The sequence below is a fragment of the Leptopilina boulardi genome, unplaced genomic scaffold (genome assembly GCF_019393585.1).
Source record: "Leptopilina boulardi isolate dan_hultmark-lab unplaced genomic scaffold, ZJU_Lbou_2.1 LbouV2_248, whole genome shotgun sequence".
Lineage (NCBI taxonomy): Eukaryota > Metazoa > Arthropoda > Insecta > Hymenoptera > Figitidae > Leptopilina > Leptopilina boulardi.
In genome coordinates this window covers 1,532,745-1,551,064 of record NW_026137805.1, presented here as the reverse complement: position 1 = coordinate 1,551,064, position 18,320 = coordinate 1,532,745, and the positions used below count along the sequence as shown (strand labels likewise).

Here is an 18,320-nt window from a genome sequence, read left to right as displayed (position 1 = left end):
TAATAATTGAATCCTAAATTTTTAGGATATATAAAAAAATAAATATACAATAATATGGAATAAGAGATAAGAGATGTTGTATAAGATTAGTAATTGAAGGATTGTGGTGTATGGAATTAGTATTTCTTTCAGTCACCATATTTGTTTTACTGTTAGGGGTGAACTCGTATGCAACATATGCTGACACTTAGCAAGACATGCTTTAACCATCGTAAGCTTTCCGTAATGGAGCATGAAACTTGAGGGAGGGTGGCTTCTAATGTCGCAAAGGTCGATTCTACTGTCGAGAAGCTTAGAACTTAATGGCCCTTCAAAACGACTGGTATATCTCTCCTTCCTTCTTTCTCTCTCTCATTCACTTTCCTTCTTTCTGCTCCATCCACCTACTTTCATGTCCCAACTTCTTCCCTTTTCTCCTCTTAGCATAATGAGCAGACAATTTTTCTTAAGTTCACTTGCACGCGATCCTTAAATACATTACCATTTCCTATTCAAGTTGTCTTCCTGATACTATATTTATAAAAAAAATCCCCCGAGAAGTGGTTAACAACTCCTGACGTCAGAATGTCCTGACGACCCGCAATCTAAAAAAGGAAAATTTCCTTTAAAAAAAATGATCCTGATTTTGCAGAAAAAAAAAATTAGAACACAAAAAAAGGGTGTTTTTTATATTAATGATGAATAATAATTATCCCATAACAAACTAAATTAAAATATTTTTCTCCTAAAACTTTGCTACTTATTTTTCAATACTTACTTTTCTCAAAGAGTGCTATTCTAATTTTCCATTTTTTTTCTACAAGTATAGATTAAAATTAGTAAAAAGTTTTGTAGCTTGATAAAGGTTCTCTTTTATATTAATAATAATGAGCATATCTACTTCATCGATCAATTCATTATTTTTTCAAAAAAAGAAGAAACTTTCACAAAAAAAAAATTCTTAAAACTTTTCCCTTTCTTTTTTTTTGTTTCCATATAACAATATCAAATATGAAAACCCGTTATAAAAAGAAGTTTTTAAATCTCGCTTTTTCTGACATGAAGTTTAATCAATTTTAGGTTATATAAAATTTCCGTTATTCAAAAGGGCTTTTGTCAATTCAACATTTTTCTTTTTTTTTTTCCTCCAGGAATATGATATCTTTCTCTACAACAATTTTTTATTTTCTCTATTTCCCATAAATTCTCCAATCATCTGTAAAATGAAACAAGTCTTGAACTGAAATATTAAGTAAAGATTTAAGAACCAACCCCATCTTTTCCAGTGTTCTTAAATGGTTTGTATTTGTGTTATTGATTGAGAAAGAGAGAGAGAGAAAGAGTAGGAATGAGATGGGGGAGAGGGTGGGACTTCCGGGTGTAAGAAATACCGATGATGTGGTCTCTATTATAGTCAAGAGACTGGTAGAAGGAAATAGAGTCAACTTTCATAATAAGAGGAAGATTAATTGTCGGCTGTCAAACACCAGAACGATCAATTTCTTCACTTGGATAAAATCATTTGTGCAGTCGCATTTATAACATGACAACATAATTTTCCAGGCCTTGAGAAAAATTACTTCGTGACTTTGCAAATTAATGTTGCGAATAATTGACTACCGTTCTAATAAAGAAGGCACTTTTTTATAATCGATGTATTTTTTTAATTCTATATAACAATTTTTATAAAAATAATTTTTATTGTTCCTTTTTTTCTAAAGACGAGAAATATTTGCCAAAACGGTTATGAATATTTATTCAGTTTTCATTTTCAAGGCTAATAATAATTTTTCTTACTTTTCTTCACCTAATTTATATAGTGAGTTTCCTAACTGTCGTCTCCATTAGTTAAGGTCGATAAAACAGACAGCGTATTTTAGGCGGGAAATTTAAATTCATAAAATAAAAATTCAATTTATTTAAATAAATAAAATTATTATTTTAAAAAATGACAAATAAAAAAAATAAAATATTTATAATTAAAATTCTTTTTTTGGAATAAAAATTATGTCAAATAAAAAATTTTTAATCAAAGACAATTGAATGTGGCTATATGACCGGAAACTAATAATATGATTAGTAAAAATATTTTTATACGAATATTCAATAAACTATAATAATTGTGAACTAGATTTAATAATAGAATCGCTAATGAAACTATTATAAATTTAATGGCACATCGTTAGTATACACGATATTTTGAAGCTGAATATATATATTTAAAAAATCACGAAACCCTCAATTTCGACGAAATTAAAAATTTATAGTTAAATGTGTTTTAATTTTAGATGCCGAAAAATAATGTTTCCATTTTTAATAAATAAATAAACTGATGAATTTGCAAACAATTAACTTCAGTAAAATTGTTAAAAATTGTAACAACAATTTTTTATAGTTTTTTTTTTTTTGTAATTAATTTGCAAATTTAAAGAAAATAATGATACAATTGCAAATAATAATTAAACACAAATCTAAATCTCAGTTATAATAGTAACATTCTAGGGCAAACATAATTTTATGTTCATATGCATGGGCTTTATATATATATATAATGGCGTCAGTTAAGTTAAATAAACTTCAACTTTTATTGTCCATTACTGTCACTTTGTGTCGACGACTTTAACGTTTAATAAACTCTTTTTTATTACATTGGGAAAATTTCATCAACAGGCTTTAGTCAGGCAGGTCGCACAAATTAAATTCATCTGACAAAAAAAATCCGTGTGAAACAAGTAAAACTATTTTACGCGACTACACGCGATTCACAGAACACGCGATTTATAACACTCGGCAATTCTCAAGTTTTTATGAGAAAACTTTTTTTTCTCTTTTCTTTACGTGTGTGTGAAAATTCGTCATTGACTTAATTTTAACACATCATACAACCTGAAAGATGTATATATGTAAAATTCAAATTATAAAAATAATGTCTATTATTTTCAAAATTACTTTTTTTCTCATTACTTAAAAGAAAATGAACTTTACTTTTTCGTGTTATTCTAAATTAAAAAAAAAAAGAATTTACATTTAAATTTACCGCCTTAAATGCAATCTGTTTTACCGACCTATAAATAGATTGGAAACTTGAGTGCTAAATATATTTATTTTTTTATGGAAAGTTACTTATTACCAAACTAACATTAAATTAATTTTATTTTAACACACCAGAATATAAAAAAAATCTTTTTATTTCAGGAAATATGTTTAGTGGTATTTTTTGGTGTCGAGTATTTGGTACGACTATGGAGCGCAGGTTGCCGATCGAAGTATATGGGATGCTGCGGGCGACTGAGGTTTATAAGAAAACCGATATGTATTATAGGTGAGTGATATCCTAACGTACATAATAATAAATAAAGTTATTCAAAAAAAAAAAAGGATACTAAATTATTCAGTAGCTAAAATATCTTTCATTTACATAATTTTCTATTTGAGCTATATTAATGTTATATTACTTTAACATACAAAAATTCCAGCATAAATTTGAAACATTCATTAAAGCTTTTCATCGCGTCGAATATGATATACGATGAATTTATGAAATATTAACGAATTTCAAAGTGTATCTATATAATTGCCAACTAATTAGTTTTTGAAAGTTCTTTTTTTTTTAAAAAAATCAATAACAAAACAGCACACAAAAGATTTATTCGTCTAATTTATTAAAAGTCATTTTTAATACATATTCCAATAATTAACTATTTCACTTGAAATAATATATAACTTTATTTATTTTGTGGAAAATAATTAAATTAGTATTTTGTGAAGCGTATATACACGATATAATTTATTGTTCAAACAACAGAGGAGAAGAAAAATTATTTCTATCGAGAGAAGTCGTTTTTTAAAAACACACACACATATATCGACATAGCACGAATGAGGTAGCGAGGGATATCGAAATACAGTAAAACGCTTTTCTGTAAGGATTTGATTTCACAAGGGATTTTATGAGATGCTTATCTTTAGTTTTCCGAAGGCGAGAGAAAACTCATGGGCAGTGTAAAACTGTCTCTGAAACGGAACTACTTTTCCCCCTGGTGAAGATTCCCAATGGAACAGGATATTTCACTACATTTCCGAGTCTTTTTTTTTTTTTTTTTGCATACACTGCTCTTTTTCCAAAATAAAAAAAAAAAAATTCGTCCCTTCTAGACAGAAAATCGAAGACTTCGCTTTTATTGTTATGACCCGTAACGACAAATCCTACTATTATATAAAACACTCGTGCTGCAAGCAACTTAATATTTATTTAACGATAAAAAACGATACGAGTGTATACCGTTCGACATTTATTTTTCTACTTTTACGATCGACACTTTAGTGTCTTCAACGAAACTTTAAATACGTATCAATGAAAATTACCCCTTTTTATATGTATATATTCTCAATTTAATATCATTCGAAGTTTTATTGATGGAGCAAAAAAATATTGACTTCTAATACTGTTTCTAATTTATGTAATATTAGTTAGATAAAATACAAATTGTTTCAAATGAAAATGTTATTTTTTTACTTTAATTTTTGTAATAAACGAAAATTTGATTTAAAAAAAAAACTTTACTTTTTCATTGAAATTATTCTTAATCATAAAAAGAAACAATTTTTAGCGTTATATTTTTCTTTTTTACTTTTTCTAACTGTTGAATGATATTTTTTGAAAAATTTTAACTTAAATAATAATTATTCATCATCTAGTATGAAACACTTTTTTTTCTTCTTCATAGTGACCACAGTCCCTAATATCTTCTTTTTTGGTTTTAATACAATCTCACTAGAAATTATATTTTGCTAATTGGATTATATTTTCGGTAATAATAATTATTCATCATCATAGCATGAAACATTTTTTTTTCTTTAGCTTGGTAACAACAGCCCTTAATATCTTCTTTGATTAAAATAACATCTCATTATAGAAACGGTTCTTGCCATTGTGACCATATTAACAAACTGACGAATTATCTGAAACAGAAAAATATAAATTACTATTGTTAACAAAATATTAATATTCGAAACAAAAAATTTATATACTAAAAAATTTATACCTTAAAATTTTAGACTTAATTGTGGTGGTAGCGTCAATGGTGGTGCTATCAGTAGGAAGCAACGGACAAGTTTTCGCCACTTCAGCCATTCGAGGTATAAGATTTTTACAAATTCTTCGAATGCTTCATGTCGATCGACAAGGTGGCACTTGGAGGCTTCTTGGTTCCGTTGTCTTCATTCATCGTCAGGTATTTTCTTAATACAAAAATTCATTTCCCTCAATTTTTTTTTCTTCTAATTTCCCTTTATTCTATGAAGTCTATTATAATAATAATTTGTTGAAAAGAATTTACATTCACTTTTTCTTCTTTATTCTCAGATATAAAAAAAATGTTTCACAATTTATAAATTATATTTTCCTTTTTACAGGAACTTATTACGACTTTGTACATAGGATTCTTGGGGCTCATTTTCAGCAGTTACTTTGTATATTTGGCAGAAAAAGATGCGGTTGGACCAAATGGAGAGCAAAAAACGGATTTCGCGAGTTACGCTGATGCACTTTGGTGGGGAGTGGTAAGTTTTAATTCCATCATAAACATACATACACATTCTTTTATTTTAGACAAAAAAAAAAATAAAACTTCCCTCAGTTATTTTTAATCTAGCAGGGAAAAAGTTAGTAAAATATTTTAGTTTATTTCTCTCTTTTATATACCCTTTTACATAGACTAATTAGAGTTTTACATATTTGATACTTAAAAAAATTTAATTTAAAAAAAAATTTTCTTTTCATATTTTACAAAAATGTATACATATATATATATTCATTACTATTATCAGAAATGCATTGTTCGGTGAAAATTTTGTTCTATTATTATGAAACAGCGACTCTAATTAGAGAAAGTTACTGTCGATTAAAATATGCATTCAGCGCATAAAGCAAAGCAACTGAACTTTTGATTTCTTTATTTACGGATATGCAGATTTTAGCAGGAAAAATTGACCTATATATAGAGATCAAATCAATTTAGAATCCCTCGATTGACCCATTTTCATCAAAAAAAACTGAATGGGTTATTGAATTAATTAATAGAAAAGTGCGTTTATTGATAAAAAAAAAATATTCTCTCTATACATATTTTTAAAAAAATTTCGAATTTTAGTAAAAAAAAAAACAAAGTACATTAGGTACATTTAGTCCAACATGAATAAACAGTGAGAATTATTGCTTTAGATTTGAATGAGTCAGGTGAGTATTTATAAACGATTCCTTGAACATTTTACAAGAAAGCAGACATAGACTCGTCAAATCTTTAGTTTGCTATTAGTTATGGATTGAAAAATTTATGTATTGCTTCATACTGTTTTTAGTTACTTCTGGTTATAGAATCTCATCAGCATTATATAATAAATCATATATAGTCAGACAGTAGTCACTAACCTTGTACGAGTTTTTGCTACGTTTCATTTTTTTTTTTTTTTTTGTATAATTAGATTTATATTTAACAAATAAACTAACTAAAATTATCGATATGTTATTTTTACTAACTTTCTTCTAAAGGACACGGACACTGATTTACAGTAATTGTTTGATTAGATAATTGAAATAACTTACAATTGTTGTTTTCTTCAATGGAGAATTGACCAAATGATTAACTTCTTTGTGTTTCCTCTGCTCTGTAGTCAATTTTCTGGGTTTATGAATACCTTGGAAGATTATCTGTAAATGATCAGAAAACGAAGGTTTATTAAATATTTTCTTAATCTTTGGAATAGAAGTTGGTTTGATTAAAAACTCAACAATGATTTTGAAATCGTTAGGGTCAAATAAAATCAGCTTTCCCCAAACTCTCTCTCTCTCTCGTGGATTAGATGCATGTTTACATTCTAGTCATGTCCCTCATCAACACTGAAGAAGCGTCTGTACATGTTAATCTGTATTAGAGTGAGCTTACAGACAATAATTATGGTTTGATATCAATTCACAACACTTTACCAAAACCACACACCTGGCAACCCAGAACGTTATTCATCCGAAATCATAGAACGATCTGTAATTAAAGCAATACCCAAAAGCAGACTTGATTTCTTTATATAAATAACTATATATAAACCGTGACATTTTAAAATAACAAAGACAAGTAAAAATACAAAACTAGTGCAATTGCAACCAAAATATAAATAGCTGAATCCATATTTATATATATATATAGAGAGAGAGAATTGTGAATAATTAATTTATGGTGGATGATGCTTTGGGTAGGACAGGAGAATTCTCAATAAATCTTCTCTCTCTCTCTCTCTCTCTCTCTCTCTCTCTCTCTCTCTCTCTCTCTCTCTCTCTCTCTCTCTCTCTCTCTCTCTCTCTCTCTCTCTCTCTCTCTCTCTCTCTCTCTCTCTCTATGTCTCCTTCTCTTTCTTCATTGAGCAACGTCTGAACGTCAAGAGTTCTCCACAGATTCGCACACACACATATGCTCCAAGTGATATATAATGCAATGGCCTTTATGCTCTAATAGTAAGATAGGTGGCGTTGATTATTATGACAATGAAGCGTCGTCGAACAATTTCATCGAGATAATTACAGCCCAGTTGTTCTTGTTCTCTGTTACAGTAATCGATCATTACCTTTATACCTATACTATGTACCTCACTTCGAAAATGAAGAGGAACACTGATCATTCACTTAAACATCCTCACTTTCCTTATGACTGAGCTTTGATATATTTACACCATAACTTTATGCATATTATCGATTTTCTCCAAATTTCTCACTCCAACAGCTCTTATCAAAACCTTTTACTCTCTTATTATTATTATTATAATTATTATTATAATATATAGTCAATTAACAACCCCTTAAACTATTAGTATAGTTTCTATAGGGTACCGCACAACATAATAATTTAAAAAAAAAGTAAGTTATTTATTATTATTTTTCCAGATCACTGTCACGACAATTGGTTATGGTGACACGGTACCACAAACATGGATGGGAAAAATTGTCGCCTCGTGCTTTAGTGTCTTTGCAATTTCATTTTTTGCACTTCCAGCTGTAAGTTATCTCTAATTCTAACATAACCTCAAAATTTAATTTTGTTTCTACCTAAATTCTTGTTATTATTTGATGCATAAATTTTTTATTTTTTAATATTTTTGATTGTGACAAACTAGGCTAAATGCCACAGCTATTTTTTTTATGTCAAAAATCATAAAATTAATTAGATTTCTATATTATCGACAGTTTTCTCTGTCGGTAAATAAAAACTATTGTTTTTAGCACGCCTAAAAAAAAAAAAGAAAAAAACCAAACACGAAATCTTAAAATTAGAAAGTTCATAATTTTGTGCAGGGTATTCTTGGTTCGGGTTTTGCATTGAAAGTGCAACAAAAGCAAAGGCAGAAACACTTTAACCGTCAAATTCCAGCGGCTGCAATGTTAATACAATGTTTATGGAGGTGTTACGCGGCAGATAAGGCCATCAACAGTGTTGCTACGTGGAATATTTACATAAAGGATCCAACGCCAGCCGGGCAACCATCAACACCATTGGGAAAGGTGAGCCTGCTTATGAATAATATTTTTTTTTCTAAAAAAAAAAAAAAAAAAACTTCTGTGAAGTAGAACACTGCTGCATCTGATTGTCGGTGTTTTGTTTTTTTTTATTTAGCTGCTTCGGATGTTCCTATATAGACGTTTCATTGACAAAAAAAAATATTGTTGTTTTTATTATATTTATAGAAATTGTCATGAGATTGTTGGAACCTCTTCCTTCCTATCCATGTTTTAATTTTTTTTTTTTTAATCAATTTTTGATGAAAATAAACCTATTTTGTAAAATCTTTAAAAACATATTTAATTTAAAAAGAAAAATAAAACACAATTTTGTTATATTTTCTGTGGATGAATTTCCATTGTCAGATCAAAATACTCATTCAATTTCTCCTTTTTTTCATATTTTTCTATTTCATTTTAAATTCCTTTTTTAAATGGGGATTTTTCAAAAATACACCTCTGTCCAGAATAGATTTAATTTAAAAAACCTCTATATGGGCTTAAATTACATCAAATTTAGTCTATTTTTTGATGCCGTATGGCCCTTTTGTAAATATTAAACATGGGGATATAAAAAATTACCGACATAGAAATCTACATTACCAAACTGATGGTAAAAACAAAAAATAACGATATAAAAAAATTACCGACACAGAAATCTACATTACCGACTGATGGTAAAGTAGATTTCTATGTCGGCAATTTTTTATATTTTCATTTTCCAATTTTTGCCATCAGTCAGTAATGTAGATTTCTGTGTCGATAATTTTTTAATATTTTCATTTTACTGTTTTACCATCAGTTGATAATGTAGATTTCTGTGTTGGTAATTTTTTATATCCCCATGTTCAATATTTAAAAAGTGCCATATGGCATCAAAAAATAGACAAAATTTCCTGTAATTTAAGCCCATACAGAGCTTTTTTTAAATTAAATCTATTCTAGGCAGAGGGGCTGTCTTTTGACAAAAAAAAATTTTCCATATTTATTTTTTTAATGTAATAATAGTAAAAATAATAATCTAACAAAAGATATTTAAAAATTATTATCTATATCAATGCAAAAATATTTTTCCTAGCTTATAAATATTTTTTTTCATTTATCATTGTTTCTGTATTGCATTTTAAACTTGCTTTTCGTCTAATAAGTTTCCTATTATTAAAATAATTATTAATTATCGAATAAATAAAAAAAATTTACATCACTCATTATTTCTTCTCTACATATTGCATTTTCAAGCACTTATTGTGTTTTATTTTTTATTTTCGTAGCTTATTATTGAAATCATTAAAATTTACTAGGTCAAAAAAAACAGTAAAAAAATAGGGGAATAATTGTAAAAAGTGCACTGAAATGAAAATGAGTTTCGCTTGGGAGAATTTTTCTTTTTTTTTTTACTAGACACTGATGACTGACTATTTAACAAGATGTACACGTCAAGACATAAATGCGAGAGGATACAAAAGAGAAACTTCCTAAAAGCCTTACGCATTATTATTCTCTTTGTATGTACTATTTCATAGAATAATAATAATCTAACAGAAAATATGACGAAATTTTTCTTTTTTTTTTGAGAATTTAATTTTCTCTTCACTTTACTTAACGTATCATTAATTTAAATAAAAAAATATATATATATTCATCTTGCATCAAAAATTTATAATATTGACATAATAGGAAAAAAAATATCACAAATATATAAGTAGTTGTAATTTTTATATCCAGATTCATAAATTTTCATAAAATAGAATTTTTTTTTGTAAGTATTTTTTATTTTTCTATTCTTTTTTTCTGGATTGTTATTTAAATGTTAGTACAAAGACAAGCGTTTTTTTTTATATATAAATGATGCACGTTTTTTTGCACACTTTTTCTTGTATTTTGACGAGTGTTAATGTTTTTGATGTTTCCCGCATTAAATAAATATTTTTTAAAAAAATGATAGAGAAAATTTAAAAAAAAAAAAAAATTTATATTATAAACACAAAATTTTTGATATATATAAAAAATGTATAAATAAACACATACAGTGTGTTCAAAATAAAAATAAAATTTGTTTTAGTAAATTAATGACAAAAGCAACATAGATTTGAAATTACTACAATAATTTTAGATGGTTTACGTAATGTCCCCTTTTATGGATGATAACTGGGGGGGAAAATATTATTTTGTATCGGATTTCGTGGCAAATCGATTCAAGTTTAACGACCCGACTCGATATTTTCAATTTACGTTTAACGCTCGTTATTGTAATAAATGCTAATTTAATTAGCATTGTTAAATTGCACTCTGAGCTTTACAATTGCATTTGTATAGCTTCTCTCCATCTCTGTTTGCATTGAAAAATTATATTTTATCTATAAATAAACTCAAAAATAAAAAATGGGGGCTTTTTATTTTCCTTTTTTTTATTATTAGTTTATTCCATTAAAAAAGAAATATTTAATTTTTATATTTTTAATATTCCTACTCACAATTGAAAGTAAATAATTTATAGTAACGTCCACTGTGGGCGTGGTTTATAAAATTTTTTACCTGTAATTGATACGCCCACTAAGGGGCGTATCTTGTAATTATCCAGACTACAGGCAGCTTTGAATAATACACGATCCGCCTATTTAGGGCGTGATTTAGATTTTCACGCCTACAAATCTGAACCACGCTCTAAATAGACGTTTCCTGTATTATCACGCCCATTAGAAGGTAGAAGAATTACAAAGATACGCCCTAAGTTGACGTCGTAAATAAAATAAACTATAGTGGGCGTAACTAAAATTATTGTAGGCGGGAACATTGTTAGTAACGCCCACTGTGGGCGTGGCTTATAAATTTTTTACCTGTAATTGATACGCCCACTAAGGGGCGTATCTTGTAATTATCCAGACTACAGGAAGCTTTGAACAATACACGATCCGCCTATTTAGGGCGTGATTTAGATTTTCACGCCCACAAATCTGAACCACGCCCTAAATAGACGTTTCCTGTATTACCACGCCCATTAGTAGGTAGAAGAATTACAAAGATACGCCCTAAGTTGAAGTCGTAAATAAAATAAACTATAGTGGGCGTAACTAAAATTATTGTAGGCGGGAACATTGTTAGTAACGCCCACTGTGGGCGTGGCTTATAAAATTTTTTACCTGTAATTGATACGCCCACTAATGGGCGTATCTTGTAATTATCCAGACTACAGGCAGCTTTGGACAATACACGATCCGCCTATTTAGGGCGTGATTTAGATTTTCACGCCTACAAATCTGAAGCACGCCCTAAATAGACGTTTCCTGTGTTACCACGCCCATTAGTAGATAGAAGAATTTCAAAGATACGCCCTAAGTTGACGTCGAAAATAAAATAAACTATTGTGGGCGTAACTAAAATTATTGTGGGCGGGAACATTGTTAGTAACGCCCACTGTGAGCGTGGTTTTTTTATTCTTTTCAATATTATTTATTTTTTTACTGATTTCATAAATTATAACTAATGAAAAAAAATTTAATTAATGAAAAAAATCCAAAATTTATTTAAATGCTATTGTAAAGAGAAAAGAGAAGTGTTCTTTGACTAATTTTTTTTTAACGTAAAAGTGGAATGTAAGGGTAGAGAAATTTGCGAGGGTAATGTTATTAGACGTAAATTAATTCTCAATTATGGACTTAGGGCTTTGCTGGACCTTGCGTTTCGCTGTTTTGGATTAAGTCGTAAATCGTCAGAAAACTTCGTTTTTAGAGAGTGAAAATTTTGCTTCAACATCAGCAGAAAGTTAACATCAAGTTTGCTAAGATTATTATTATTTTTTTTTTTACTTTTTAATTCACATTAAGCTCATTTTAAAAATCATTTTATTTTATATCAATGTGAATTTTTGTATTAAATTAATAAATTAATTAATAAAATTAATTTAATTAATTCTAAAAATGAATTTATTGAGAAAATTTAATTTAAATTGATGTTTATTTTGTAAAATTTTTTGTTTATTAAAATGGAAATTGATTTTTTTCAAACTCGTAATCGTTATATTGAAATATTTATAGAAATAAATGAAAATAAATTCATTAGTTGATTACTTGGACTAATTAATACTTGTGGAAATATTAACGAAAACATATATCAAAGGAGGTGTTTAATCTTTCACCCGGGAAATTGGCTTATCCTGTAAGGGAATTTATGATTTGCGCGCATGCTCCGATGGGAAAATTTATAGATTAATTATTAGCTTCGTTAACGACAAGACCCTTTTATAAAGTAAATGTATGTGTGTGTGTATGAGTGTATTTATATATATATATATATATATATATATATATATATATATATATATATATGAGAAACGAGCCTTAAATTACAAGAAAATTTTCGAGTCAAGAACCGCTCGTCAAAATTATGAAAGAAATACCAAAGAAAAAATATAATTTCATAATTAGCTCTATGTAGAGTTGATATTCCATTTATATCTTTTTTCACTACTTTTTTTTTTAAATACAATTTTTAGTTATTAAAATTTAAGAATTGTTTTTTTCTTCACTTAATATATATGTAAAGCAAAAAAAAAAAAAAAGAAATTATGAAATTAAGCAGCGTTGACTTTTATGAATTAAAAAAATTGATAAACGACCCTGGTATATTTCAGTTGATTTGTGTAAAGAAGATGGTATGTAAATGGTTTACGATTTATTTCAATTTTTACTATTTTGCATGTTTCATTTTTTATTCTCCAAATATTTTGTCACTTTTCTTTACACTTTTAATATTATAAACGAGCCATATTTATCTCAATTTTTTAATATTTATGTCGATATCACTGAACTACATAAATGACCTTTTAATCGAATTTATTTATTTTCTTGAAAAAATAAACAAACAAAAAAAAATATTTGTTATTTTTAAATTAAAAATTTTTTGAAAAATTTCAATTTACAGGAATCTGTACCGACAAGTTATCGACACTTGACATGCGCATGCGCATGCGCAATGAACAAGGCAATTTTTATAAAGACATTTATCATAACCTAAAAATATGTTGGTACAGATTTTAGTAAATAGAACAGAAATTTATTTTCTTTTGAATATTTTTTTTGTATTTATTTTAAAAAAAATCAGTTATAAGATTTCAGATGTTTGAATAATTAAACAATACGAATTCCCCGAGATGAAAGATTTTTATTATTATTATTATTTTTTTTTTGACAGAGACTTGAAAATGAAATCGACAAATTAATTTTAAAAAAATAAATGGCTTTTTGAAAAACGAAAAATTAACTTTCCTCAACTTTTTAATATCTTTAAATTTAGATTATTTTTCTTTTTTTCTTTGCAATTTAATTTATAACGAATGTAATACAGCTTTTTTGTATTATCTTTAAATTATCATCTTTCTAATTTCTTTTTAATATTGAAATTTATATTTACTATATTACTATTATAGGTATTTATATTTTTATATATTTTTATATAGTTAAATAAATATTTTTTTTATTTATCATCTAGAAAGTACACGCTTTTATTATTATTCTTTTTTTTTGTTCTTAATGTAAAAAAAAATATCTTAGTTTAATTTAGTTAATCTTTCGTTTCGGTTGAATCAAAACTAATTTATCCATTCAAGTATCTCTTGACAGATAGAATTATTGTTTTTTGGCTATCGCGAATTTTATCATAGCACGCAAGTGCTTTTGGAATCGCTCTCGTTTACATTTTGCCTCTTTTGAAACATATCTCTTTCTCTCTCTTTCTCCTGTCGTGTAGACTATATAAAAGCCAAAACACTAAATCGTTTTTACGATATATGACTCCTATATAGTTATTATCTTTTAATCGACATCGATTTGCAAGTTGCACGACAATACAAGTCCACGCTGAATTACTTTCATCGCAAGAAAAAAAGAAATAAAAAAATAATTATTAAATAATGTAAACATCGAAAAAACTTACTTTTGAAATTATATTTTAATTCATTTAGCCGAAAAAAATAGAAAATTGTAAATTTTTTTTTTTTAAATTAAATTTAAATATAAGTGTTACGTCTAAAATAATATTTTAACTAGTCAAAAATTGTCTCTTACAATTCAAACTGAATATTTAAATATATCATGAATGTAGAATATCATCAAAAGGAGTTTTTTCATTACAGAACTTAAAAAAAGAACTTATTAGATTATAGAGCTTTTATGCATGAGCTTAAATTTTTTCGCGCGCAAAAAAAAATTTGTAAATAATGCACGCATCAAAGTATTAAATACGTATATATATTCAATTTTTTTTAAATATATAAATATATATATATTATGTTCACTTACACAGAACAATTTTTTTTTGGAATCAATCCAAGAGGAAATTGTACCTTGTGTTGAACTTTAATACTACTGAGAGAGGTTGGAAATTCACGTTCGCCTTCTAATTTCACAGATACATATATATATATATATCTGTGGATATAATATTTACGAACACATATGTAATCTGGTAATCGAAGATTCTGTGAACTTTTGGAATATTGAAAGATAAAAATTTATATTGACATTGATGACTTGATAATATTTTTTTATTTAATAGTTCTAGTGGTTTTTGTAATCCCGAAAACCCCCGAGTAGTTATTTTTATAAGCTTAGCTGAAACTTTCTAATTTTTTTTATCTGACATTTTGGATCCGCCATTTTGAATTTTGAAAAACTAACATCGGATTCGTAATCAGCGACCCCAAAAACCCCCGAGTAGTCAATTTTATAAGCTCAGATTGAATTTTTGGTTTTTTATTCGCCATTTTGGATCCGCCCTTTTGAATTTCGAAAAACTAACATCAGATTCGTAATCAGCGACCCCGAAAACCCCCGAGTAATCATTATTATTAACTTAGCTTGACTTTTTAATTTTTTAATCGTCCATTTTGGATCCGCCATTTTGAATTTTGAAAAACTAACATCGAATTCGTAATCAGCGACCTCAAAAACCCCCGAGTAGTCAATTTTATGAGCTTAGCTCGACTTTTTAATTTTTATCCGCCATCTTGGAACCGCCATTTTTATTTTTCGAAAATCATACCAATTCAAAATTATCGATTCCCTAGAACCCACAACTTACATGGATTACAAAAATTACTAGACTTAAAAATTGATCTTTAAAGAATTATACAATAAATTATCCAAATCAAATCAAAAATTCCAAAAATTAACAAAATTAAAAAAATATTATTTAATTAGACGAGCTTGAATTTCCAAAACAAAAAAACAACACAAAACAATATGGGAAACGGATTACCATGACATTTTACAAAAAAAAAAAAAAAAGTCGTGGTGGTTTTAGTGCATGCTGTGTGTTTTATGTGTTGTAACGGGAGGGCACCGGGGGTTCAGTCTCTGATGATCCAGGTGGCCAAAAAGGCGAGTGTCCTGAAGAGGCGAAAATCCCGTAATCGAATGGACGTACAACAAAGTCAACAACAACAACAACAGCAACAACAACAACAGGCATTGCCGCCGGTAACGATATCCGGTGGTGGCACAACTGCAGGGCAAAATGGCTCACAACAACGAATGGAGAACGAGAACGATGTAGTCTTCTACATGGAGGAGCCAAAAGCAAGCACGCCTAATAGAGCGAGAAGAGACAATCGGTAAGTGACAAGTTGACAGGCTTCTATCTCCCTCTCTCTCTCTCTTGAAAACCGCCTCATCTCCTAACCAACGTACATTGCACCTGACAGCAACCATCCCCATTCCTCAATGTTGAACGTAAATCCTCAAATTTCCCTTAGGGAACATTATCTCAGGAAAATTCTAATACTTTATTGTATGTCTGTATTCCACCCTTCATGCTTTCATTTCCTTTTGAAGTCACAGAAATACATTTCCCGCCCGCCCCCCCCCCCCTTCTTATTTCAATTCTGATAGATATTTACTTTGAGAAATGTATTTCCTACAAAAAAAAAAAAATAATAATTTCCATACAGTAAACTTTAATAATAATTTTTCCAGAAACTTTTCAAGATTGTTTCACTTCAACTATAAACGATTTCAGCTTGCCATTAAAAGTTCTACGCTCTTAACTTTTTGTTAATTACTCAACATTCTTTACTTTCTTCATCTTCTTTTATTTTACCTGTTACCTTAAATAGCCTTTGTTGTTCAAAAGCAAACTGATTTCCTTTTCGTAAATTTCATTGTTTTTAAAAAGACTATCATAACTTTAAAACAATTAATTTCGTTTGCATTTTTTCTAGGGCTAATCATTAGCACAAAATCCCCCTTATATTTTGAAAGTTTTTGCACCACTCCCCCCAGAGCGTGAAATATAGTTTTCCACCTTGTGGAAGTGGCTTGGAATTTCAACGTCTACTAAAGACATTGTAACGCCTACTGAGGGTATAAATTTTAATTTGCAAACTTTATTGGCGTGGATAAAAATTTCATCACCTACAAACAGTTAAAAAAAATTTTTAAGTAACCTCTACGTAGGGTGTGGCTTATAGTTGCACCTCCTACGAAAATTTTTAGATACGCCTACTTTGTGTGTGGCTTACAATTTATCCGCCTACGGAATGATTCGACAATTTTTATAACGCCTACTTAGGGCGTGGTTTATAATTGCCCCTCCTACGAAAAGTTTAGATACTTATTACCACGCCTACTTTGGATGTGGCTTACAATTGACCCGCCTACTTTGTGGGAGTGGCTTTTAATTTATCCGCCTACTAAAGGCGTGGCTTATTATTTCTCCACCTATAAAAGATATACTTTTCTCGCTTTGTAGGTGTGGCTTAAAATGTCTACGCCTACTAAATATTTTACACGCCTATAGAAGGCGTGGCTTATAGTTTCTTGAATATTTTTATAATTGTTTTAAAGCAATGACAACTTTTCTTTAAGAACTTCTTTTCTTCTTGACTATCCTCTTCCTTTTGGTCTCCGATTTTTTTTTATGACATAAATTTTATGATCAAAATGTTAAATTTTTTTTTATATAAATAGTTGAATTTCTTTTTTGTCACCTTTTTTAAATAAATAATTGCATTAACGATTAATGCCAAACTATAGTTGACTAATTAAAAAGCACTCTCTGTTGGAGAAGAGAGTGCTTGCCTAGAAAACATGGTTTGTGCATGTTAGTGTGAATAGTGTGTTTCCAATCTGTAGGGGAAGCCTCTTCACTTCGCAAACGAGCTCTGTGACGGAGGCTGCCAGCGACGAAATTGACATTGACATCGAGGAGCCCCAAAGAGTTACCACGTAAGCACACAAGCTTTGAGTCAATGTATATATTATATATATATTAAACATAAGATGAGAAAATATAAAGTAAAATTACAATTTTAAAATGACGTTTATTATTATTTCAGTCATTAAAAGAAAAAATAAATATTTAAAAAAAAAATATATATATATAAAAACTTATTAAAAAATTAACAGAATTACAATTTAAGGTATAAAAAAATATAATCACCAAAAGAAGTTATTGTGAAAATCTGGAAAATTTTGATCTGTAGTTGACATAAAAATGATATCGAAATGAGCAATGCCCGAGGCAACTTTTCCACGAATTGAGATGATACTTTACATCACGTCAAGTTTCATTCACGGATATATTTCCATTTTTATAGCTGGAAGGATTTTTTTTTCTTTTTTTTTTTTTGAAAACAGATTTTCCCCACACGCAATAAAGTTATAACCTTGTGCAGCAAGCTTACTGTTGAAAAACCTTCTTTGTTTAAAGTGAAACATAAATGCTCTCTAGTACTACATTACTTCACGTAACGACCTACATTTTCATCTAACTCCAACTGGAAAATCGACCATCTTCAAAC

At 28.4% G+C, this 18,320-nt stretch overlaps 1 protein-coding gene across 5 annotated transcripts in view; it reads left to right on the top strand.

Moving 5' to 3' along the window:
* Nucleotides 1–18,320, top strand: part of LOC127280460 (potassium voltage-gated channel subfamily KQT member 1-like) — a 55,679-nt gene that overhangs the window by 21,410 nt on the left and 15,949 nt on the right. For 2 of the 5 annotated variants that reach the window (XM_051303446.1, XM_051303450.1), the window contains exons 4-11: nt 3,175–3,301; nt 5,038–5,213; nt 5,395–5,541; nt 7,913–8,023; nt 8,321–8,527; nt 13,155–13,175; nt 15,874–16,133; nt 17,653–17,745. In XM_051303446.1, coding sequence (XP_051159403.1) covers nt 3,175–3,301; nt 5,038–5,213; nt 5,395–5,541; nt 7,913–8,023; nt 8,321–8,527; nt 13,155–13,175; nt 15,874–16,133; nt 17,653–17,745 — 1,142 coding nt within the window. The remainder of the gene's footprint in view (nt 1–3,174; nt 3,302–5,037; nt 5,214–5,394; nt 5,542–7,912; nt 8,024–8,320; nt 8,528–13,154; nt 13,176–15,873; nt 16,134–17,652; nt 17,746–18,320) is intronic. The other 3 variants (XM_051303447.1, XM_051303449.1, XM_051303448.1) reach the window with 3 other exon arrangements.